We start from the raw sequence: 26,791 nt of genomic DNA, 5'->3' as shown, positions 1-26,791 counted from the left end.
TTTTCATGCACGACTGTGTCTAGGGTTTACCGAGAATGGTACGACAAACAAAAAACATCCAGTCAGCAGCAGTCCTGTGGGCAAAAACAGCTTGTTGATGAGAGTGGTCGAAGGAGAATGGAAAGAATCATGCAAGTTAACAGGCGGGCCACAAACAGGCAAATAACGGTGCAGTACAACAGTGGTGTGCAGAACGGTATCTCGGAATGCACAACTCGTCGGTCCTTGTCACGGATGGGCTATTGCAGCAGACGACCACACCAGGTTCCACTCCTATCAGCTAAAAACAAGAAGAAGCGGCTCATTGGGTACATGATCACCAACACTGAACAATTGAGGAGTTGAAAAACATTGCCTGGTCTGACGAATCCCGGTTCCTGTTGTGTCATGCTGATGGCAGAGTCAGGATTTGGCGTAAGCAGCATGAGTCCATGGACTCATCCTGCCTGGTGTCAATGGTACAGGCTGGTGGTGGTATACCACCGTCCAATCTACAGCAACTGCGTGATGCCATCGCGTCAGCATGGATCAACATCCCTTGGAAATTTTCCGACTTGTAGTATTCATTCCCCGAAGAATTCAGGCTATTCTGAAGGCAAAGGGGGGTCCGACCCGTACTAGATGGGTGTACCTAATAAACGGTGTATGTACATTTTCAGCATTATTTGACAAACGTAATTGTATAAGAAACTGCAGAATCTGCTCTTTCTGATACTATATATAAATCAAAACGTCTTACCTGCATGTGACTCTGCAGGAGGATTTGAAAAAGTGACTTTTTGGCGCTCCCTGCCTCTGTGTCAATTCCAAGCTGTGCCCATCTCTTCTTATACAATTTGACAATTAATAATATTGTCACCCATCAGACAATTGTCAATTTAGGCTAACTCTATTATTAAATGTGTGAAATTAGTTTCGATATAGTTTAGGTGCAGTTTCGATGAGCCATCAGCTGGGCAGGCAGACTGACTGTGAATGACTGGTGGTGAATGAGGGGCAGGGAGAAAAAATGTCCTCGTAAAACCGCTCATAACACAAATTCTGTTTGTGATATTAAGATTCTGTGTTATATAGACTTATTAAGGAAAAGTAAAGGACGGGGGGAGGGGGCGTGACTTTCAAAATGGCAGAGTAATTAAAAATGTCAACATGACGCTCTCGGCTCTCCTAGTGTCAAACGAGGGGAAAAGGCCTGGGGGGAAAAAGAACAAAGTAATTCCACCAATCCAAAGGGCACCTTTTCCATACGAGGTAAAAAGGGCAGGCACTTCAGAACCCCTAGGGGCTCTATCTATGCACGTGCCTGTTTGTGATCTTACCTACAGAGGAGATTATTAGAGACAAGACCTTTTCCTGACCATGTGACCTGACTCCTGAACATGTGACCTGACTCCTGAACATAGCCTATAACTAAAGCCCAAAGCATCTCCTTGTGTTGGTCACACGGTCAGGAAAACGCCTGGCCCTATAGTGATGATTTATAATAGAGAATTCTCTCTCTCTCTCTCAGAATCCAAGTGTCCATCTGGCTGAGTGGTCAGAGCAAACACAAACATGTAGAATGTGAAGATGGTACCTTTACCGCTTTCCACAGCTGTCCCTTTAAATGTCCTGTTTCATTCAGTTTGTTTGTTGTGATGGTGTTGAAGAAGGGTCTCTCAATGTCTTCCTCCCTTCATCCATCCCTTCATCTGTGGGTGGTTAGTGGGCTGCAGTACAGGACCGGATGCCTGAGTCCTCTGCAGTCTGGGACTATTTATTCATTAGTTATTCGGAACCCCGTTAGCTGCTCCTCTTCCTGGGGTCCATTACGCACGGACTACATTGTCTCCACCCCCAGACCTGGCTGTGTGACGTAGAACCCTCATTGGGGAACAACAGTCTTGTTTCATAAGGAAACACATTCCCTCAGGTCCGTTGTGCAGGCAAATCTCACAATTATTAGTTTGTGGGGTAAATGTTTGTGATGGGACTTAAGTGTTTCTGTCGTCTCTCTCAGGTGCACAGGGTGGCTACGGCGGTGGTCTCTCTCAGACTACTATTCCTTGGACGATGATGATGAGTACGGGCGTGAGGTCCATCATCTTCTTCAGCATCTCCATGATGTCGTTGTGACCCTTCGCCCCCTCGATGAACTCCTCTAGGGTCAGCTCACCTGTGGGGGGAGAAGGGGACAGGTCAGGGGTCAACTCATAATAACCTCCAGGAAGACAGACAGGTGGTGAGTTCTTACCCTCTCCGTTGACGTCGACCTTCTCGAATATGAGTGACACAATATCCCCTGGGGTGACATCCTGGTTCCGCGTGATGTCCTGGACTGCCTGAGAGCGAGAGAGAGAGAAACATTTCTTAATTGCTTGAATGCAATTCTTGAAACAATGTTGTCGATTTTCAAAACAGTTGACACAAGACACAGAAATCTGTGGAATTTTGCAAAACTGTAAATGCATTTTCAAAATTCAACAAAACAATGTGTTATCCTAAAAACTGCAAATGCATAAATCAAAAGAACATATTGCCTAAAAAACTATTACAACCACAAATATATATTGGAAAAGGCTAGCAAAACAAAGAGTTAGTTTGTCTTTAAAAACATTCCACCATCATCATAGATTTTGCAATCACTAGGGGCTCTATTCAATCCGCGGAAATTCAATCGTGGAAATTCAGCTTTACAGCAGGAGACTGCATTCACGGTAAGCGCTGCTTGTTAGGGGTGTGCCGAGTCCTTGGACAAAACGAGTATAGTAACGGATATGGAGAATTTTTGGAATATGATTATGACAAGTATGTTTTGTAATTATCTGTGATCTGAAAAAAGCTATTTTCAGCTGCCATCACACACACACCTCTCTTTCACTCAAACAGTGTGAAGCAAGCGCCTGTGCTCTAAACTACTATTGGCTAGTTCTTCTGTCTGTAAAGAAACGGGCAGGGTATCGGTTGAGCCTACTGCAACGATTGGATTAGAACACGCCGCTATCTGTCTGCTATCATTTACCACAGTCACTCGTCTCAGGGCACAAGTCCCCCTTTCTCCAAACATCATGTATGAATCAGAATCCGTTGCTAGTCATTGTTTTTTTGTTGTTCATTTAATATTTTATTTTATGTAATTTTTTTTAGGGGGTAGATCAGCTTTAATATTGCAACTTCCATCAATGTAATTGTCTGCATCACTTCCAATCCCCATATGTTTTTTTTATTCTCGCAAATATATATACATACATATATAAAGTGGGGAAAAAAAGTATTTAGTCAGCCACCAATTGTGCAAGTTCTCCCACTTAAAAAGATGAGAGAGGCCTGTAATTTTCATCATAGGTACACGTCAACTATGACAGACAAAATGAGAAAAAAAAATCCAGAAAATCACATTGTAGGATTTTTTATGAATTTATTTGCAAATTATGGTGGAAAATAAGTATTTGGTCAATAACAAAAGTTTCTCAATACTTTGTTATATTCCCTTTGTTGGCAATGACACAGGTCAAACGTTTTCTGTAAGTCTTCACAAGGTTTTCACACACTGTTGCTGGTATTTTGGCCCATTCATCCATGCAGATCTCCTCTAGAGCAGTGATGTTTTGGGGCTGTCGCTGGGCAACACGGACTTTCAACTCCCTCCAAAGATTTTCTATGGGGTTGAGATCTGGAGACTGGCTAGGCCACTCCAGGACCTTGAAATGCTTCTTACGAAGCCACTCCTTCGTTGCCCGGGCGGTGTGTTTGGGATCATTGTCATGCTGAAAGACCCAGCCACGTTTCATCTTCAATGCCCTTGCTGATGGAAGGAGGTTTTCAATCAAAATCTCACGATACATGGCCCCATTCATTCTTTCCTTTACACGGATCAGTCGTCCTGGTCCCTTTGCAGAAAAACAGCCCCAAAAACAGCCCCCATGCTTCACAGTAGGTATGGTGTTCTTTGGATGCAACTCAGCATTCTTTGTCCTCCAAACACGACGAGTTGAGTTTTTACCAAAAAGTTCTATTTTGGTTTCATCTGACCATATGACATTCTCCCAATCCTCTTCTGGATCATCCAAATGCACTCTAGCAAACTTCAGACGGGCCTGGACATGTACTGGCTTAAGCAGGGGGACACGTCTGGCACTGCAGGATTTGAGTCCCTGGCGGCGTAGTGTGTTACTGATGGTAGGCTTTGTTACTTTGGTCCCAGCTCTCTGCAGGTCATTCACTAGGTCCCCCCGTGTGGTTCTGGGATTTTTGCTCACCGTTCTTGTGATCATTTTGACCCCACGGGGTGAGATCTTGCGTGGAGCCCCAGATCAAGGGAGATTATCAGTGGTCTTGTATGTCTTCCATTTCCTAATAATTGCTCCCACAGTTGATTTCTTCAAACCAAGCTGCTTACCTATTGCAGATTCAGTCTTCCCAGCCTGGTGCATGTCTACAATTTTGTTTCTGGTGTCCTTTGACAGCTCTTTGGTCTTGGCCATAGTGGAGTTTGGAGTGTGACTGTTTGAGGTTGTGGACAGGTGTCTTTTATACTGATGACAAGTTCAAACAGGTGCCATTAATACAGGTAACGAGTGGAGGACAGAGGAGCCTCTTAAAGAAGAAGTTACAGGTCTGTGAGAGCCAGAAATCTTGCTTGTTTGTAGGTGACCAAATACTCCACCATTTTCCACCATAATTTGCAAATATATTCATTAAAAATCCTACAATGTGATTTTCTGGATTCTTACTGGTTGGTAGGTGATCAAATACTTATGTCATGCAATAAAATGCAAATTAATTACTTAAAAATCATACAATTTTTGTTTTAGATTCCGTCCCTCACAGTTGAAGTGTACCTATGATAAAAATTACAGACCTCTACATGCTTTGTAAGTAGGAAAACCTTCAAAATCGGCAGTGTATCAAATACTTGTTCTCCCCACTGTATATATATATATATATATATATATATACACATACATACTGTGACACTCTGGCTCCATGGACTTTATTATTGAGCCAGGGTTGTTCATTTTCCTTGTTTGGGTGTATTTCTATGTTGGGTATTCTGGTTGTTTCATTTCTATGTGTGGTGATTGTTCGTGATTATTCAGGTGACTCCCAATCGGAGGTAACGAGTGACAGCTGTCGGCTCGTTATCTCTGATTGGGAGCCATATTTATACTGTGTGTTTTCTCGTGGGTATTGTGGGTTTTTGTTCCATGTTTCTGTCAGTGTTACAGAGGACTTCACTATCGTCATTTGTTGTTTTTCGGGGTTGCTTTATTAAATAAAGTCATCATGTTCACTCCACGCGCTGCGTATTGATCCGCTTCTTCAGACGACCGTGACAGAAAAACCCACCATAGAAGGACCAAGCAGCGTGTCCAGGAGCAAGACAGCTGGACATGGGAGGAAGCGCCTGGTAAGGAGCTCGAGAGGCTGGCGATGGCCCAGGTGGGCAAATCGTGGTCCTGGGAGGACATGCTCGGGGGCAAGGGACCTTGGGGGAAGATCAAGGCCCTGGCGAGAGAGGAGCAACGGGCGTCAGCAGGGCCATCATCGTTGGAAGGACGAGAGGCAACCCCCAAAAAGTTTTTGGGGGGGCACATGGCTTGGACGACGGGGCTAACGGAGGCAGAGAAGGGGCGAATTCAAGAGGCAACCAGGTTACGGGGGTCACTGGCCAAAGTAGGGAAAGGAGATGTAGAGGCACGGCGTGAGAGACTGAGGTGTGTATCCAGTCCGGTCCGGCCCGTTCCAGTTCCCGGGGTAGAGCCAGTGGTGTGTGCCTCCAGTACGGTCCGGCCTGTTACGACCCCTCGCACCAAGGATACGGTGCGCTCGCCAGCCCGGCCCGGCCTGTTCCGGCCACTCGCACCAGGGATACGGTGCGCTTCGCCAGCCCAGCCCGGCCTGTTCCGGCCACTCGCACCAGGGATACGGTGCGCGTCGCCAGCCCTTTCCCACCAGTGCCTACACCACGCCCCCAAGCCTCCTGTGTGTCTCCCGAGTCCTGTGCGTCCTGTTGCTGCTCTCCGCACTAGGCTTAATGTGAGTCCCCAGGGTCCAGCATGCCCTGTTCCGGCTCTCCGCACTAGCCCTTATGTGCGTCCCCAGGGCCAAGCATGCCCTGTTGCTGCTTCCCGCACTAGCCCTGAGATGCGTGTCCTCAGCCCGGTACCTCCAGTTCCGGCACCACGCATCAGGCCTACGGTGCGTCCCCAGGGCCAAGCATGCCCTGTTGCTGCTTCCCGCACTAGCCCTGAGATGCGTGTCCTCAGCCCGGTACCTCCAGTTCCGGCACCACGCACCAGGCCTACGGTGCGTCCCCCAGGGCCAAGCATGCCCTGTTGCTTCTCCCCGCACTAGCCCTGAGATGCGTGTCCTCAGCCCGGTAACTCCAGTTCCGGCACCACGCACCAGGCCTACGGTGCGCCTCAGACGGCCAGAGTCTGCCGTCTGCCCAACGCCGTCTGAACTGTCCGTCTGCCCAACGCCGTCTGAACTGCCCGTCTGCCCAACGGCGCCTGAACTGCCCGTCTGCCCAACGGCGCCTGAACTGCCCGTCTGCCCAACGGCGCCTGAACTGTCCGTCTGCCCAACGCCGTCTGAACTGCCCGTCTGCCCAACGCCGTCTGAACTGCCCGTCTGCCCAACGCCGTCTGAACTGTCCGTCTGCCCAACGCCGTCTGAACTGCCCGTCTGTACTGAGCCTGCAAAGCCGCCCGTCTGCCATGAGCCTTCAGAGCCGTCCCGCCAGACCCGGAGCCGCTAGAGCTCTCCGCCAGACAGGATCAGCCAGAGCCTTCCGCCAGACAGGATCAGCCAGAGCCTTCCGCCAGACAGGATCAGCCAGAGCCTTCCGCCAGACAGGATCAGCCAGAGCCTTCCGCCAGACAGGATCAGCCAGAGCCTTCCGCCAGACAGGATCAGCCAGAGCCTTCCGCCAGACAGGATCAGCCAGAGCCTTCCGCCAGACAGGATCAGCCAGAGCCTTCCGCCAGACAGGATCAGCCAGAGCCTTCCGCCAGACAGGATCAGCCAGAGCCTTCCGCCAGACAGGATCAGCCAGAGCCTTCTGCCAGACAGGATCAGCCAGAGCCTTCTGCCAGACAGGATCAGCCAGAGCCTTCTGCCAGACAGGATCAGCCAGAGCCTTCTGCCAGACAGGATCAGCCAGAGCCTTCTGCCAGACAGGATCAGCCAGAGCCTTCCGCCAGCCAGGATCCACCAGAGCCGTCCAGCCAGGATCCGCCTGAGCCAGCCAGCCAGGATCCGCCAGCTAGTCAGGTACTGTCCCTTAGCCCGGTGCTGCCCCTTAGTCCGGTGCTGCCCCTTAGTCCGGTGCTGCCCCTTAGCCCGGTGCTGCCCCTTAGCCCGGTGCTGCCCCTTAGCCCGGTGCTGCCCCTTAGTCCGGTGCTGCCCCTTAGTCCGGTGCTGCCTCTAAGTCCGGTGCTGCCCCTTAGTCCGGTGCCGCCCCTTAATCCAGGTGGGTTTAGTTGGGGGTGGTCATGTGGAGGGGGCTACGGAAGCGGATAGTGACTAAGGTGGGGTGGGGACCACGACCTGGACCAGAACCGCCACCATGGACAGACGCCCACCCAGACCCTCCCTAGACTGTATGCTGGTGCGCCCGGAGTGCGCACCTTTAGGGTGGGTACTGTGACACTCTGGCTCCATGGACTTTATTATTGAGCCAGGGTTGTTCATTTTCCTTGTTTGGGTGTATTTCTATGTTGGGTATTCTGGTTGTTTCATTTCTATGTGTGGTGATTGTTCGTGATTATTCAGGTGACTCCCAATCGGAGGTAACGAGTGACAGCTGTCGGCTCGTTATCTCTGATTGGGAGCCATATTTATACTGTGTGTTTTCTCGTGGGTATTGTGGGTTTTTGTTCCATGTTTCTGTCAGTGTTACAGAGGACTTCACTATCGTCATTTGTTGTTTTTCGGGGTTGCTTTATTAAATAAAGTCATCATGTTCACTCCACGCGCTGCGTATTGGTCCGCTTCTTCAGACGACCGTGACACATACATACATATCCTTTTTTGTAAATATATTTACCTTTATTACTTTCCAACCCCATCACCCCTTCCCTAATCGGAGTAAACTAGTGAACAATAACGCCTAAGCCTCTACTTCCAGCCCATACATACTATATACATTTTATGGACACAGTCAATTTTACAATAATTCTATTTAGTTTGTTTTTACTCCTGAACTTCCTCTACCCTCAACCTCTCCAATCATTTTCATGATGTCCATCCGGTTTGCTTCTATATGCCATATCCTTCCAACAGTGCTCTTTCACAAAAGCTCTCAACCCACAACCCATACACTTATCATGGACACAGCATGCCTACATTATTAGTTATCTTGTTGTTATTAGTTGTTGTTAGTTGTTATTAGTTCCATCCTTCAACTCCATTAAACACCACTTATCTATCTCTTAACACCATCCATATTGGATTTCTATTTGCCATATATTTTTCAACTGTACTGTGATGTTCTACAAAAGTTCTGAACCTTTCTATTCTCATTGTTTCTACAGATTGTGAATTGAAAATACATTTTTTTGCTAATAGTATTATTATGTTATTGATCGATTGACTATGACTTTTCAGATCACCCAGTAGTGCTATCTGCAGGGTTAGCTCCAGGTAAATATTGCAATCCTTTAGCCATTCCTGGACCTGTGTCCAAAAACAAGCTACAAATGGACAGTACCAAAACAAATGATCTAATGATTCTGTCTCTTCGCAGCAAAATCTGCAGAGCTGGGAAGATTGTATCCCCCATTTAAATAACATTATATTGGTAGCAAGAATTGTATATAGTAATTTAAATTGAAAAATTATACGTTTTGAATCCGGCGTCGTTTTGTGTATCAGTTCATAAACACTATGCCATGGAATCGGTACGTCATAAATCTCTTCCCGACTATTTTGCAATCTATATGGGACGGCTGTCAATCCTTTGGTCCTTAAATGGAACTGGTATACTTTTATATTATCACAGTTTTCTTTAACCAATTATGTTCTTTAATGCAAGGCCGACAGACAAGTTCCTTACTTTTTCTCCCTTCCACTTTCCTCTTCCATTTTTGCGGTAATGCTGCAATTATTTGGTTGACATTTTGGGTAGAGCAGACATTTCCATATGATTTTTGTTAGCTGCATGTGCGACATAACTCCACCAGTCCTACCGATGATATCGTTTACGAAGATTATACCTTTTTTAAACATTTTGTAAAAAAAAGTTTTTTTTTTAATCAATTAGTATATTTGAGTTTAACCACAATATTTGTTGCATTATTTGTTCTGTCGTTTCTGGAGGATTAAATTGAAATTGCAACCAACTTTCTATGGCTTGTTTTAGAAATAGTGATATTTGGGAGATTATTTCCTTTTCCAATAACTGAAAGTGAGAGGTTGTAATCTGAATAAAGGGAAAAGGGCCATTCTTGAACATTTGGTGAGACAATCTTACTCATTTGCTAGAGAACCAGTTCGGATTCAAGCATAACTTATATATGACTGAAGCTTTTAGTGATAGGTCTAATGCTTTACTATTTAATCATTTCTGTCCTCCGAATTCATATTCATTATATAAATAGGGCCGTTTAATTTTGTCTGGCTTGCCGTTCCAAATAAAATGGAATATTTTTTTCTCACATAATTTAAAAAACTGTTCGCTAGGCGTAGGCAAGACCATAAGCAAATAGGTAAACTGGGATAATACTAAATAGTTAATCCGTGTGATTTTTCCACACATTGACAGGTATTTACCTTTCCATGGTAGCAAGATCTTATCTATTTTTGCTAACTTTCTATAAAAATTTATTGGGATTCATTTGGGATATGTATTCTGAGTATATCCACATCACCATCAGACCATTTTATTGTTAAACTACATGGTAATGTAAAAATTGTATTTTTTAGTGATCCAATACGTAATATAGTACATTTATCATAATTTGGTTGTAATCCAGAGAGGTTAGAACATGTATCTAGATCCTCTATGAGGCTGTGGAGGGATTCAAGTTGCTAGTCATTGTTGTTCAACCTAGTTATTTTCTGTAGACTTTGCTGAGGCCATATGGTTGTTTTAGTCTGTCTACTTGGCGTTGTTTAGTAGGCCTACTTTGTCTTTCCGTATAATTATTCCATTGCTGATGACGTCTGTTGTTATGTCGCGATCCATGCCCATGCTTCTTGCTATTTTTATTTATTCTCGCACAGGCATGTTTATCGAGCTACAGATCATTAGAAAATAAAATGACAAATGTAGACAGTGTCAGGAGAGAAGTTTTACTCCTCTCTAAAGTGAAACAATATACGGGGCAAGCGAATTATCCTACCTTCATCTCAATCGGTGTATGGAATAAATGCAGGCAGTAGTAGCCAGCCATGCATTAGTCTATTTACTGTATTAGCATATTTAGTTGATAATTGAATAGGAATAAGTAAATAGCCCTAATGTGCATTTTCATCTGTCGAGGTCGTTTACCTTTGAACAATGTGTGAAGGAACATAACGATGTGATCTGAGTGATAGCGGAGTAATGCGCACTTCAGGTATAGGCTTTACCGGCATTTATCGGCACACCCCTACTGCTTATGTCGGCTCAATCGGAAATGACCTTTACATTTCTACAGTGGAATCTGTAACACTTCGGCTGTACAGTTTGAATAGAGCCATTGATCACGATGAACAACATTTAAAATACATTAAACATTATATCCAAGACAATTCTTTATTTTATCTTTGATAAATTATTGAGGTGCACCCCCTTTGGCCCTCAGAACAGAATCAATTTGTCGGGCATGGACTACAAGGTGTTGAAAGCGTTCCTCAGGGATGCTGGCCCATGTTGACTCCAATGTTTCCCCCAGTTGTGTTAAATTGGCTGGATGTCCATTAGGTGGTGGACCATTCTTGATACACACAGGAAACTGTTGAGCGTGAAAAACCCAGCAGCGTTGCAGTTCTTGACACAAACCGGTGCGCCTGGCAAGTACTACATACCCCTTTTAAAGGCACTTACATCTTTTGTCTTGCCCATTCACCCTCTGAAAGAGCACTCAGTGTACATAACACAATTATGTTTGTTGGGAATGTCACACTCCTCAAGATGGTCAAGGTTTCCAGATTTTATCATACATGTATTTATTTTTGCTTAATTTTATAAAAACACATAATCTAATGGAAAGAATTCAGAAAGCATTCATACCGCTTGATTTATTCCACTTTGTTGTGTTACTGCCTGAATTCAAAATTGATTAAATAGATTTTTGTTGTATCACCCATCGACACACAATACCCCAAGTGAAAACATGTTTTTTTTTATGTTTGCTTATTGAAAATGAAATACAGAAATATCTCCTTTACGTAAGTATTCAAACCCCTGAGTCAATACATGTTAGAAGCCCCTTTGGCAGCGATTACAGCTTTGAGTCTTTCTGGGTAAGTCTCTAAGAGCTTTGCACACCTGGATTGTACAATATTTGCATATTATTCTTTTTAAAATTGGTTGTTGATCATTGCTAGACAGCCATTTTCAAGTCTTGCTATAGATTTTCAAGCCGATTTAAGTCAAAACTGTAACTCGGCCACTCAGGAACACTCAATGTCGTCTTGGTAAGCAACTCCAGAGTATATTTACCTTGTGTTTTAGGTAATTGTCCTGCTGAAAGGTACATTTGTCTCCCAGTGTCTGTTGGAAAGGAGATGTAGCCAGGTATCGACCCAGAACATATCGGATTTTCTGCCGGAATCACTGAATTACTGGACCTTTAACACCGGATCATCGCAACTAGTAGCTACAACCAAATGGATGTTGTTGTTTGCTAATCAGCCTTGAGCTAGCCTCGAGTCAGGCACATCTCCCGGCTATCTACCTCTCTGTCAACCGGACGGGACCTCCTAGAGTCGACACGGAGCCCCGCTGATCCATCACGACTGGTCTGCAGACGTAATCGTCTGTGGTTTCAACAGGCTTCCCGTTGCGACGGCCACGAAGATCCATCTGCTAACCCCGGCCCGCTAGCACACGCAAACAACAGCAGCCATGCTTCTTGCTCGCTGTGCTGTAGCACCAATTCGAACTGCTCTCGGACTCACATATTGCTGTTCACTGGACCTTATGATCACTCAGCTGCACAGCTGATGCCTGCTGGACTGTTCCTTTACACGGTACCCTGTCCTGTTTATCTGTTTAGCCTCAGCCCAAACTTTCATCGCCATTACCAGTTGTTGTCTTAGCTCTCTCTAATAACACCTGTGATTGCTTTATGCCTCTCTCCCATGTCAATATGCCTTGCCTATTGCTGTTCCAGTTAGTTCTTATTATACAATTTCACTGTAGAACCCCAAGTCCCTCTCAAACTGCCTCAAATAGTTCCTTTGTTCCACCCCCCATACATGCCGAGACCGGCTCAATCGGTGCCTCCAGTGATGCTCTCTCTTTCATTGTTACCCAATGCTTAGGTTTACCTCCACTGTACTCATATCCTTCCATATCCTTTTCTGTACATAATGCCCTGAATCTATTCTACAACACCCGGAAATCATCAAAAGCATTGGTTTTCTGCACGTTAACATCAGAAGCATCCTCCCTAAGTTTGAGTTATTCACTGCGTTAGCACACTCCGCCAACCCTGATGTTCTAGCAGTGTCTGAATCCTGGCTTAGGAAGGCCACCAAAAATTCAGAAATGTCCATCCCCAACTACAACATTTTCCATCTAGATAGAACTGCCAAAGGGGGTGGAGTTGCAATCTACTGTAGAGATAGCCTGCAGAGCTCTATCATACTATCCAGGTCTGTGCCCAAACAGTTTGAGCTTCTACTTCTAAAAATCCACCTTTCCAGAAATAAGTCTCTCACTATTGCCGCTTGCTACAGCCCCCTCTCAGCCCCCAGCTGTGCCCTGGACACCATATGTGAATTGATTGCCCCCCATCTATCCTCAGAGTTCGTACAACTTGGTGACCTAAACTGGGATATGCTTAATACCCCAGCCATCCTACAATCCAAACTAGATGCCCTGAATCTCACACAAATTATCAAGGAACCTACCAGGTACAACCCTAAATCCGTAAACATGGGCACCCTCATAGATATCATCCTGACTAACTTACCCTCTAAATACACCTCCGCTGTCTTCAACCAGGATCTCAGCGATCACTGCCTTATTGCCTGCGTCCGTAACGGGTCAGCGGTCAAACGACCACCCCTCATCACTGTCAAACGGCCCCTAAAACACTTTAGCGAGCAGGCCTTCCTAATTCACCTGGCCCAGGTGTCCTGGATGGATATCGATCTCAGTCCATCAGTAGAGGATGCCTGGTTGTTCTTTAAAAGTGCTTTCCTCTCAATCTTAAATAAGCATGCCCCATTAAAAAAAAAATCAGAACTAAGAACATACAGTGGGGAAAAAAAGTATTTAGTCAGCCACCAATTGTGCAAGTTCTCCCACTTAAAAAGATGAGAGAGGCCTGTCATTTTCATCATAGGTACACGTCAACTATGACAGACAAATTGAGGGAAAAAAATCCAGAAAATCACATTGTAGGATTTTTAATGAATGTATTTGCAAATTATGGTGGAAAATAAGTATTTGGTCACCTACAAACAAGCAAGATTTCTGGCTCTCACAGACCTGTAACTTCTTCTTTAAGAGGCTCCTCTGTCCTCCACTCGTTACCTGTATTAATGGCACCTGTTTGAACTTGTTATCAGTATAAAAGACACCTGTCCACAACCTCAAACAGTCACACTCCAAACTCCACTATGGCTAAGACCAAAGAGCTGTCAAAGGACACCAGAAACAAAATTGTAGACCTGCACCAGGCTGGGAAGACTGAATCTGCAATAGGTAAGCAGCTTGGTTTGAAGAAATCAACTGTGGGAGCAATTATTAGGAAATGGAAGACATACAAGACCACTGATAATCTCCCTCGATCTGGGGCTCAATGCAAGATCTCACCCCGTGGGGTCAAAATGATCACAAGAACGGTGAGCAAAAATCCCAGAACCACACGGGGGGACTTAGTGAATGACCTGCAGAGAGCTGGGACCAAAGTAACAAAGCCTACCATCAGTAACACACTACGCCGCCAGGGACTCAAATCCTGCAGTGCCAGACGTGTCCCCCTGCTTAAGCCAGTACATGTCCAGGCCCGTCTGAAGTTTGCTAGAGTGCATTTGGATGATCCAGAAGAGGATTGGGAGAATGTCATATGGTCAGATGAAACCAAAATATAACTTTTTGGTAAAAACTCAACTCGTTGTGTTTGGAGGACAAAGAATGCTGAGTTGCATCCAAAGAACACCATACCTACTGTGAAGCATGGGGGTGGAAACATCATGCTTTGGGGCTGTTTTTCTGCAAAGGGACCAGGACGACTGATCCGTGTAAAGGAAAGAATGAATGGGGCCATGTATCGTGAGATTTTGAGTGAAAACCTCCTTCCATCAGCAAGGGCATTGAAGATGAAACGTGGCTGGGTCTTTCAGCATGACAATGATCCCAAACACACCGCCCGGTCAACGAAGGAGTGGCTTCGTAAGAAGCATTTCAAGGTCCTGGAGTGGCCTAGCCAGTCTCCAGATCTCAACCCCATAGAAAATCTTTGGAGGGAGTTGAAAGTCTGTGTTGCCCAGCGACAGCCCCAAAACATCACTGCTCTAGAGGAGATCTGCATGGAGGAATGGGCCAAAATACCAGCAACAGTGTGTGAAAACCTTGTGAAGACTTACAGAAAACGTTTGACCTGTGTCATTGCCAACAAAGGGTATATAACAAAGTATTGAGAAACTTTTGTTATTGACCAAATACTTATTTTCCACCATAATTTGCAAATAAATTCATTAAAAATCCTACAATGTGATTTTATGGATTATTTTTTCTCATTTTGTCTGTCATAGTTGACGTGTACCTATGATGAAAATTACAGGCCTCTCTCATCTTTTTAAGTGGGAGAACTTGCACAATTGGTGGCTGACTAAATACTTTTTTCCCCCACTGTATATAGCCCCTGGTTCTCCTCAGATTTGACTGCCCTTGACCAGCACAAAAACATCCTGTGGCGTACTGCATTAGCATCGAATAGCCCCCGCGATATGCAACTTTTCAGGGAAGTTAGGAACCAATATACACAAGCAGTTAGGAAAGCAAAGGCTAGCTTTTTCAAACAGAAATGTGCATCCTGTAGCACTAACTCCAAAAAGTTTTGGGACACTGTAAAGAGAATAAGAGCACCTCCTCCCAGCTGCCCACTGCACTGAGGCTAGGAAACACTATCACCACCGATAAATCTACAATAATCGAGAATTTCTACAAGCATTTTGCTACAGCTGGCCATGCTTTCCACCAGGCTACCACTACCCTGGCCACCAGCTCTGCACCCTCCGCTGCAACTTGCCCATGCCCCCCCAAACCTCCAAACGAGCTTCAATGCCATACAACACTCCTTCCGTAGCCTCCAACTGCTCTTAAACACTAGTAAAACTAAATGCATGCTCTTCAATCGAACGCTGCTGGCACCCGCCCACCCGACTAGAATCACTACTCTCGACGGGTCTGACCTAGAGTATGTGGACAACTACAAATACCTACAGTGAGGCAAAAAAGTATTTGATCCCCTGCTGATTTTGTACATTTGCCCACTGACAAAGACATGATCAGTCTATAATTTTAATGGTAGGTTTATTTGAACAGTGAGAGACAGAATAACAACAACAAAAATCCAGAAAAACGCATGTCAAAAATGTTAGAAATTGATTTGCATTTTAATGAGGGAAATAAGTATTTGACCCCTCTGCAAAACATGACTTAGTACTTGGTGGCAAAACCCTTGTTGGCAATCACAGAGGTCAGACGTTTCTTGTAGTTGGCCACCAGGTTTGCACACATCTCAGGAGGGATTTTGTCCCACTCCTCTTTGCAGATCTTCTCCAAGTCATTAAGGTTTTGAGGCTGACGTTTGGCAACTCGAACCTTCAGCTCCCTCCACAGATTTTCTATGGAATTAAGGTCTGGAGACTGGCTAGGCCACTCCAGGACCTTAATGTGCTTCTTCTTGAGCCACTCCTTTGTTGCCTTGGCCGTGTGTTTTGGGTCATTGTCATGCTGGAATACCCATCACGACCCATTTTCAATGCCCTGGCTGAGGGTACATGGCCCCGTCCATCGTCCCTTTGATGCGGTGAAGTTGTCCTGTCCCCTTAGCAGAAAAACACCCCCAAAGCATAATGTTTCCACCTCCATGTTTGACATTTAGCAGACACTCTTATCCAGAGCGACTTACAGTTAGTGAATAAATTTTTCATACTGGCCCCCCATGGGAATCGAACCCACAACCCTGGCGTTGCAAGCGCCATGCTCTACCAACTGAGCTACAGGAGGCCCCAATCAATCAGATTCCAAACTGTGGGGATGGTGTTCTTGGGGTCATAGGCAGCATTCCTCCTCCTCCAAACACGGCGAGTTGAGTTGATGCCAAAGAGCTCGATTTTGGTCTCATCTGACCACAACACTTTCACCCAGTTCTCCTCTGAATCATTCAGATGTTCATTGGCAAACTTCAGACGGGCCTGTATATGTGCTTTCTTGAGCAGGGGGACCTTGCGGGCGCTGCAGGATTTCAGTCCTTCACGGCGTAGTGTGTTACCAATTGTTTTCTTGGTGACTATGGTCCCAGCTGCCTTGAGATCATTGACAAGATCCTCCCGTGTAGTTCTGGGCTGATTCCTCACCGTTCTCATGATCATTGCAACTCCACGAGGTGAGATCTTGCATGTAGCCCCAGGCCGAGGGAGATTGACAGTTATTTTGTGTTTCTTCCATTTCCGAATAATCGCACCAACTGTTGTCACCTTCTCACCAAGCTGCTTGGCGATGGTCTTATAGCCCATTCCAGCCTTGTGTAGGTCTACAATCTTGTCCCTGACATCCTTGGAGAGCTCTTTGGTCTTGGCCATGGTGGAGAGTTTGGAATCTGATTGATTGATTGCTTCTGTGGACAGGTGTCTTTTATACAGGTGACAAGCAGAGATTAGGAGCACTCCCTTTAAGAGTGTGCTCCTAATCTCAGCTCGTTACCTGTATAAAAGACACCTGGGAGCCAGAAATCTTTCTGATTGAGAGGGGGTCAAATACTTATTTCCCTAATTAAAATGCAAATCAATTTATAACATTTTTTACATCCGTTTTTCTGTATTTCTTTGTTGTTATTCTGTCTCTCACTGTTCAAATCAACCTACCATTAAAATTATAGACTAATAATTTCTTTGTCAGTGGGCAAACGTACAAAATCAGCAGGGGATCAAATACTTTTTTCCCTCACTGTAGGTCCACTTGTAGAATCTATGCCAAAGCACATTAAAGCTGTTCTGGCAGCTCGTGGTGGCAAAACACCCTTTTAAGACACTTTATGTTGGTGTTTCCTTTATTTTGGCAGATGGCTGAATGTGCTTTTGATTAAACTTAATCCACAGTTATTTTTTTATAAACTATTGATCCTCTTTGGCTAAATTATGCTCTCTGGTGTATTTTGAAAATTGAGAGCGGGCTCCTGTAGATGGATAACAATTATAATAATAAAAACATTTACGTAATTATATATTTTTTTATCTTGGGCTCAGCCCCTGACTCACACAATTGACCAGTCACATTTATTTATTATGCAGTTTTGTATTATTAATCAGTTACCCAATCAAGGCAGGGCCCCCTAACTCCTTTCCTACACCCATCTGATGATTAGCAGAGCGGCAGCAGCAGGCTGTCTACACTCATTGAGAGCGGGCTCCTGAATCCTCCTATGGTTGGCGGTTGCAGTAAAAAAAAAAAATGTTTTATTATATTATATATTATTTTTGCAAATGTATTTACAGTGGGGGAAAAAAGTATTTAGTCAGCCACCAATTGTGCAAGTTCTCCCACTTAAAAAGATGAGAGAGGCCTGTAATTTTCATCATAGGTACACGTCAACTATGACAGACAAATTGAGATTTTTTTTCTCCAGAAAATCCCATTGTAGGATTTTTAATGAATTTATTTGCAAATGATGGTGGAAAATAAGTATTTGGTCACGTACAAACAAGCAAGATTTCTGGCTCTCACAGACCTGTAACTTCTTCTTTAAGAGGCTCCTCTGTCCTCCACTCGTTACCTGTATTAATGGCACCTGTTTGAACTTGTTATCTGTATAAAAGACACCTGTCCACAACCTCAAACAGTCACACTCCAAACTCCCCTATGACCAAGACCAAAGAGCTGTCAAAGGACACCAGAAACAAAATTGTAGACCTGCACCAGGCTGGGAAGACTGAATCTGCAATAGGTAAGCAGCTTGGTTTGAAGAAATCAACTGTGGGAGCAATTATTAGGAAATGGAAGACATACAAGACCACTGATAATCTCCCTCGATCTGGGGCTCCACGCAAGATCTCACCCCGTGGGGTCAAAATGATCACAAGAACGGTGAGCAAAAATCCCAGAACCACACGGGGGGACCTAGTGAATGACCTGCAGAGCTGGGACCAAAGTAACAAAGCCTACCATCAGTAACACACTACGCCGCCAGGGACTCAAATCCTGCAGTGCCAGGCGTGTCCCCCTGCTTAAGCCAGTACATGTCCAGGCCCGTCTGAAGTTTGCTAGAGTGCATTTGGATGATCCAGAAGAGGATTGGGAGAATGTCATATGGTCAGATGAAACCAAAATAGAACTTTTTGGTAAAAACTCAACTCAGTCGTGTTTGGAGGACAAAGAATGCTGAGTTGCATCCAAAGAACACCATACCTACTGTGAAGCATGGGGGTGGAAACATCATGCTTTGGGGCTGTTTTTCTGCAAAGGGACCAGGACGACTGATCCGTGTAAAGGAAAGAATGAATGGGGCCATGTATCGTGAGATTTTGAGTGAAAACCTCCTTCCATCAGCAAGGGCATTGAAGATGAAACGTGGCTGGGTCTTTCAGCATGACAATGATCCCAAACACACCGCCCGGGCAACGAAGGAGTGGCTTCGTAAGAAGCATTTCAAGGTCCTGGAGTGGCCTAGCCAGTCTTCAGATCTCAACCCCATAGAAAATCTTTGGAAGGAGTTGAAAGTCCGTGTTGCCCAGCTACAGCCCCAAAACATCACTGCTCTAGAGGAGATCTGCATGGAGGAATGGGCCAAAATACCAGCAACAGTGTGTGAAAACCTTGTGAAGACTTACAGAAAACGTTTGACCTGTGTCATTGCCAACAAAGGGTATATAACAAAGTATTGAGAAACTTTTGTTATTGACCAAATACTTATTTTCCACCATAATTTGCAAATAAATTCATTAAAAATCCTACAATGTGATTTTCTGGATTTTTATTTCTCATTTTGTCTGTCATAGTTGACGTGTACCTATGATGAAAATTACAGGCCTCTCTCATCTTTTGAAGTGGGAGAACTTGCACAATTGGTGGCTGACTAAATCATTTTTTCCCCACTGTAAAATAAAAAACTGAAATATCAGACCCTTTACTCAGTACGTTGTTGAAGCATCTTCGGCAGCGATTACAGCCTCAAGTCTTTTTGAGTATGATGCTAAAAAGCTTGTCACACCTGTATTTGGGGAGTTTCTCCCATTCTTCTCTGCAGATCCTCTCTAGCTATGTCAGGTTGGATGGGGAGAGTCGCTGAACAGCTATTTTCAGGTCTCTCCAGAGATGTTCGATCGCGTTCAAGTCCGAGCTCTGGCTGGGCCACTCAAGGACATTCAGAGAATTGTCCCGAAGCCACTCCTGCGTTGTCTTGGCTGTGTGCTTAGGGTCGTTGTCCTGTTGGAAGGTGAACCTTCGCCCCAGTCTGAGGTCCTGAGCAGATTTTCATCAAGGTTCTCTCTGTACTTTGCTCCGTTCGTCTTTCCCACGATCCTGACTAGTCTCCCAGTCCCTGCCGCTGGTCTGCGATTTTGAGGCCGGTTGGACGTACTACCAAATTCTCTAAAACTACTTTGGAGGTGGCTTATGGTAGAGAAATGAACATTACATTATCTGGCAACAGCTCTGGTGGACTTTCCTGCAGTCAGCATGCCAATTGCACGCTCCCTCAAAACTTGAGACATCTGTGACATTTTAAAGTGGCCTTTTATTGTCCCCAGCACAAGGTGCACCTGTGTAATGATCATGCTGTTTAATCAGCTTCTTGATATGCCACACCTGTCAGGTGGATGGATTATGTTGGCAAAGGAGAAATTATCACTAACAGGGATGTAAACAAATTTGTGCACAAAATTTGAGAGAAATAACCATTTTGTGCATATGGAACATTTCAGGGATCTTTTATTTCAGCTCATGAAACATGGGACTAACAGTTTACATTTTGAGTTTATATTTTTGTTCAGTATATAATCAATGGTCTGAGGGGCTTTGTACCTTTTTCCTTTCTATCACTTCTAACTCTATGGTCACACCACAAATGCAATGAGGTCACCACCAATTAGGTCATTCCACCAATGAGGTCCCAGCATGGGAGTTCCTTCCTGTCGGTCTCTGTGTGAGGGAGGGATTAGGTGAGCTCATCTCCACAGATTAAAGTGGCCTTGTTTCGTCCAATTTCAAGTTCAATCCAACCTACTTCTTTAAATTAATCTCCCTTGATGCCTTCTATTTTGACCGTTTCAAATTAACATTAGAGGATTAGATTGGATGCCATTCAACTTTTTCCAAGAAGTTATTAACTGAACCATTACTTTTTATGTCATGGGAAGTCACCAACCTGATGTTTTTTGACATGATGTTGATTCATGTTTAGAAGCCCTGATATAATAGCATTAGCCTTGCATGGTGATGTCACCCTGTCTTGAAGTCAACTAAGGCTAAACTAAGCCTCTTGCAGCTTGGTCTAGTCATGCATACAGTAGGTTTCATAGTGTTGATGCGAGGATGGTAAAAGATCCTGGCAGGCTTCCTACAAATACCTCTCCTGTACCTAAGTTATTTAGTCAATTAGCATAAGAGTTGACCGCTTTAGATGTGTTGACCGCCTATATTACCGTGAATATTGTCTCCAACTCGTCCTTGTCGATTTTCCCGTTGCCGTCCTGGTCAAACAATTTGAAGTACCACTTGAGTTTCTGGTTGATTTCTCCCTTTAGCATCAGACTGATGGCTGCGATGTACTCCACAAAATCTATGTACCCGTCCTAAAACAGAGAAAGAGAGAGAGAGAAAGGGTGAAGAAATGGTACAAACAACAATAATTTTGCATGCCATTGCAGCCATTTTGTCAAAACAATTGCTCCTCAGTGCACAGAATAATATATTTTGATTTAATATATCCCATCTGCTGTAGCTACATTTATTTAGATACATACAGTTCCATATATGTAAATATGTATCTGGACACATGGTCTTAATGTGGATGCACCATAAAGTTTAACCTAGTTTACCTGTCCTAGGTTGGTGTCCTATCCGTCTTGGTCAGTACAACCGTCCCCAACCCACCCCTGACGACAGTACCACCACTAAAGCTCTCTCCTCTGTAAGAGGCTTTCTCTTGAGCCCGTGCCAACTAAGCGATTTAGCTAATGACACGCTTAAGAGAACCGCACACTTAGATCACTCACCCGGTGGGAACAACCCCTGAAGGAGGAATCCCACACGGTTTATCATACCAACATGTCTAGTCTGGTCTGGACGATGTAAACTGAAAAAAAAACATCTCTGCTGTGTGTACTTTACTACTCTTCCACAGTCAGCGTACTGTAGGTCAGTTAACCGTAGTCCGGTATGATCCCCAGATATCCTACAGTACATTGGTAGTTAAGGTGATTAGCTTTCTGTGATAACGTTAGAGCTGTGTCACTCCCTCAGCACGCAAATGTAAAGATCGCAATCTCCTACGTCTACTCAACAGTTTTTGTGTCACACATTCTACTCCACTTGCCTGGGTGCCAGTCTTTTTCTGCTCTCTTGCCAACTCGTTACGGAATTGCAACGTGGTCTCAGGACAATTCATATTATTCTGTATGTAAATCTGTAACACTCCTTTTAGAATGATATATTACGTTAGGTTACATTATGAATGGAATATCGGTAGTACATTATCATACGAATTATAACGTATAGTATCATTTTATGTCTTACCCGGTCATACAATAGCATACGAATTGGATTAAGTAATGTATCATACGTCTTCGAGGATGTATAGTATTATACATCTTACTCTGAGCCCAGAGGGGTATCCTATGAAGCAAGCTAGATCTACTCAGGGTTTTCTAAAACTAACCAGCTTCACACCCGTACTACGACAGTGGATATTTCTCGTCTGCCTGCAGCTAACTCTAGCAGGCTTATAACTGCGCATGCATGTCGCACATGGCTAGTCGAACACCGAAGTCTTCATTCATACAATGCTGAAACATCAATCCATGGGCTAGTCAGTGACACATTTCAGTTGTGCAAAAATGAATAGTTATCTTGCAAATTCACGAGGCTATGGTGTCAAATTTGCTTTTAGAAATAGGGTCTTTATTTTATTACTTATCATTAATGCCGTCTTTGGTGTGCACCTTTTTTCCCACTCATATCGATATATTTTTTGTTAGTAGTCATACAAAAGTGTTACATTGCATGACGTTTAAAAGACATTCTGTCGTTGTGTAATGTGATATATTTTAACATTAGCCTTTTTTAACACAAAAATATTTGATTAATAAAATAATGAATCAGTTGTCTTCCTCAAATTAAGGGGATGATGACGCAATCTTTGCAAGAGGGAGGGAATCTGATTTAGTCAGTCCTCAACACGCGGATCAGTCATTTAAATCAAGCTAAATGGGTTAGTCTACCCCGGATGAAGCAGGTTAGTTCTGAAGGATTCTTTGCAATAGAAATGTACCTGGCTAAAAGATTAGCCACTCTCCCTAACCAACCTCCCTACTTGCGTTTCTGCCTAAAGTAACGAGACCATTAGTAGGTATCATACCTCTTGGAGGTGCTCAGAAATATGTAAAGTATATTTCGTATGGCTCTGAGGCCAGGCTGGGAATTGTCATGCCAATCATTTTGTTTGGCAATGACAATGGAGTAGGCAAAAGCACAAACATATTTGCAGTGGTGTAAAGTACTTAAGTAAACATACCTTAAAGTACTACTTAAGTAGTTTTTGGGGGTATCTGTACTTTACTATTTATATTTTAGACAACTTTTACTTCACTACATTCCCAAAGAAAATAATTTACTTTTTACTCCATACATTTTCCCTAATCCTCAAAAGTACTTGTTACATTTTGAATGCTTAGCAGGACAGGAAATGGTCCAATTCACACATTTATCAAGAGAACATCCCTGGTCATCCCTACTGCCTCTGATCTGGAGGACTCACTAAACACCATGCTTCTTTTGTCAATTATGTCTGAGTGTGCCCCTGACTATCCGTTAAAAAAAAAGGAATTTGAAATGATTTATACTCAACGATCGGGTTGTGGACATGTGGGCTGGATTGAAATAAATCCAACCAAAGGAAAACTGTTACGGTACTCTTCATTCTGTGACATACGATTTTTTCTTAATAATCTCACAAATCTCAGTTTGGACGAGACTGACTTTATGACAAAATGATCCTATTTACACTTTGTAGTCAATTTTGACTCTAGAATAAATGTTTATGTCTAATATCAATGCCACATAGGCCATTTTCTACCAAATAAGTTGTTTATTGCCTTCAGTTGTTCTCTCAGCTGATGGTTCAGCTCTTAGCTCTATATCTAAGCATGTTAGTGTTATAAGTGGCTCTGCCATCTTCCACCTCTCACATGCTTTAGTCTACAATTGAAAATGCAATGCACTCCAATGCATTAAAACTGCTGATGACAGCAACTGCACCTCTGCATCCAACGCAATAGTGCAGTCTGCAGAAATACACTTTTGCACACCTAAGATCCTGCAAGCCTGAGTGCTAGTCTATTTATGCCCACTCCTTTTCATGAATTGTTATGCCAAACAGATCTGGGACCAGGGTAAGACCTGCAGCTCCTCCGGTGTGCTACTGAAGTGAAGCTAAGCAGACTGAGTGAGAGACAAAAGAGACAAATAATAAAGAGCTTAGAACATGGCAGCTGCAGTAACTCCCACCTCAAGACTGACCCAGTTACCCCTGCTCTTCTCCCAACATACAGAATAGCATATCAAAATAAAAGTCACATGATGTCACAATAGAGGTCCCACATCAACATGCACTTGAAATACATTACTTATAACGGCTTAATACCATCCTAATGCACTGTCACTCCCAGTCCCGCTACAAATGTGTGTCTTCTTCATCGTCATTATCATCATCATCATCATTATGACCATCTCACCCCGTCCATGTCGAAGGTGAAGAAGACTTGGTCCACGTAGCTGGTAGCGTTCTCGTTCATCCCCCGCAGACCCAGCATGCCCTTGAGTTCGAATAGCGTGATGAGTCCTGACGGAGACTCCTTCATGAACTTGTTGTACCAGTGGTGCATATCCTCTGCCAGGATATCATCCAGGTTAGAGCCATGGTTCCCCATGTCTGAGAGGTGGCGCTGGGCTGAGAAGAGGGACGGTCTGTGGAGCCTCTCGCCTTCTGAGGTATGAGTACCGGTTACCGGAGAGCTGGGCTGAGATCAATGACCTGTAGAGGTAGAGTAGAGCCTGTTTTCTCTGGCTGGCTCTGCTGTCACCCTTTTGGGTGAGATGGGGTAGTTCTGCTGGATTAGGTTGGGTTCTGGAGAGCTGATGGATGCAGAGGTCCTGAGGTTCACCTGTAGAGAAGGTAGGTTGCTAGGGGACTGAGGGAGCTGCAGTCCCTGTCCAACTCCCTGGCTCTGTGTCCCTCAGAGAACCAAGAGACAGAAGAAAAGAGTAGAGAAGATGTTGCAATGTTGCGTGAGGAGCCGTGTCCTGGCTGCGATCAGTCACTCCAGTCTGGCTCTGTACAGCACAGTATGGGACATCAGGAAGGGCAGAGAGTAGGACTCTTTAAACCTCTTAGTGCTGCTGCAGGACACAGAACAGGAGGGAAACACTTTAAATAACACCCTAATGAGATAACCAACCCATTCACCGCTAGGCTTTGACATGCCAGGGAAGGATGGGGTACTGGCACTGAAACGGAGGTGATTATATAACTAACTAGCTACAGTAGCTGGACACAGAAGCTCCCCTCTGCTCTGCTCAGAGACATGACCTTCCGTCTCTACATACCAAACAGACAAGATAATAACAGGAAGGCAAACAAGACATTACATCCTGAGACCAGAGGTCGTGGAGAGCTACATCTACATGTGGAGACTGACCCATGACCCCAAGTACAGAGAGTGGGGCTGGGAGGCTCTGGAGCGACACTGTCGACTTGCCATAGGACTCTCTGGTATCATTGATGTCTACGGCCATATAATCCAACACGACAACCTGCAGCAGAGTTTCTTTCTGGCAGAAACACTCAAGTATCTGTACTTTTTTTTTCTTTCTTTTTTTTTGGGGGGGTAGATCAGCTTAATATTGCAGATAGATTGTAACTTCCATCAATGTAATTGTCTGCATCACTTCCAATCACCCATGTTTATATATATATATATATATATATATATATATATATATATATATATATATATATATATATATATATACAGTGGGGAAAAAAAGTATTTAGTCAGCCACCAATTGTGCAAGTTCTCCCACTTAAAAAGATGAGAGAGGCCTGTAATTTTCATCATAGGTACACGTCAACTATGACAGACACATTGAGAGAAAAAAAATCCAGAAAATCACATTGTAGGATTTTTTATGAATTTATTTGCAAATTATGGTGGAAAATAAGTATTTGGTCACCTACAAACAAGCAAGATTTCTGGCTCTCACAGACCTGTAACTTCTTCTTTAAGAGGCTCCTCTGTCCTCCACTCGTTACCTGTATTAATGGCACCTGTTTGAACTTGTTATCAGTATAAAAGACACCTGTCCACAACCTCAAACAGTCACACTCCAAACTCCACTATGGCCAAGACCAAAGAGCTGCCAAAGGACACCAGAAACAAAATTGTAGACCTGCACCAGGCTGGGAAGACTGAATCTGCAATAGGTAAGCAGCTTGGTTTGAAGAAATCAACTGTGGGAGCAATTATTAGGAAATGGAAGACATACAAGACCACTGATAATCTCCCTCGATCTGGGGCTCCACGCAAGATCTCACCCCGTGGGGTCAAAATGATCACAATAACGGTGAGCAAAAATCCCAGAACCACACGGGGGGACCTAGTGAATGACCTGCAGAGAGCTGGGACCAAAGTAACAAAGCCTACCATCAGTAACACACTACGCCGCCAGGGACTCAAATCCTGCAGTGCCAGACGTGTCCCCCTGCTTAAGCCAGTACATGTCCAGGCCCGTCTGAAGTTTGCTAGAGTGCATTTGGATGATCCAGAAGAGGATTGGGAGAATGTCATATGGTCAGATGAAACCAAAATAGAACTTTTTTGGTAAAAACTAAACTCGTCGTGTTTGGAGGACAAAGAATGCTGAGTTGCATCCAAAGAACACCATACCTACTGTGAAGCATGGGGGTGGAAACATCATGCTTTGGGGCTGTTTTTCTGCAAAGGGACCAGGACGAGTGATCCGTGTAAAGGAAAGAATGAATGGGGCCATGTATCCTGAGATTTTGAGTGAAAACCTCCTTCCATCAGCAAGGGCATTGAAGATGAAACGTGGCTGGGTCTTTCAGCATGACAATGATCCCAAACACACCGCCCGGGCAACGAAGGAGTGGCTTCGTAAGAAGCATTTCAAGGTCCTGGAGTGGCCTCG

At 44.2% G+C, this 26,791-nt stretch overlaps 1 protein-coding gene across 1 annotated transcript; it reads right to left on the bottom strand.

The window, feature by feature from the left end:
* Positions 1-463: 463 nt before the first annotated feature.
* Positions 464-25,432, bottom strand: guca1d (guanylate cyclase activator 1d). The gene is made up of 4 exons (XM_041894625.1): positions 24,319-25,432; positions 21,010-21,159; positions 2,234-2,321; positions 464-2,155 (listed from the first exon to the last, which is right to left on the bottom strand). The coding sequence occupies exons 1-4, from the start codon at positions 24,511-24,513 to the stop codon at positions 2,031-2,033; spliced, it is 558 nt and encodes a 185-aa protein (XP_041750559.1). The 5' UTR covers positions 24,514-25,432; the 3' UTR covers positions 464-2,030.
* Between the last annotated feature and the right edge of the window lie 1,359 nt (positions 25,433-26,791).

This window comes from Coregonus clupeaformis, chromosome 13 (assembly GCF_020615455.1).
Source record: "Coregonus clupeaformis isolate EN_2021a chromosome 13, ASM2061545v1, whole genome shotgun sequence".
Classification (NCBI taxonomy): Eukaryota; Metazoa; Chordata; class Actinopteri; order Salmoniformes; family Salmonidae; genus Coregonus; species Coregonus clupeaformis.
The sequence above is the reverse complement of the archived record's forward strand: the minus strand, read 5'-3'. Positions and strand labels throughout refer to the sequence as shown.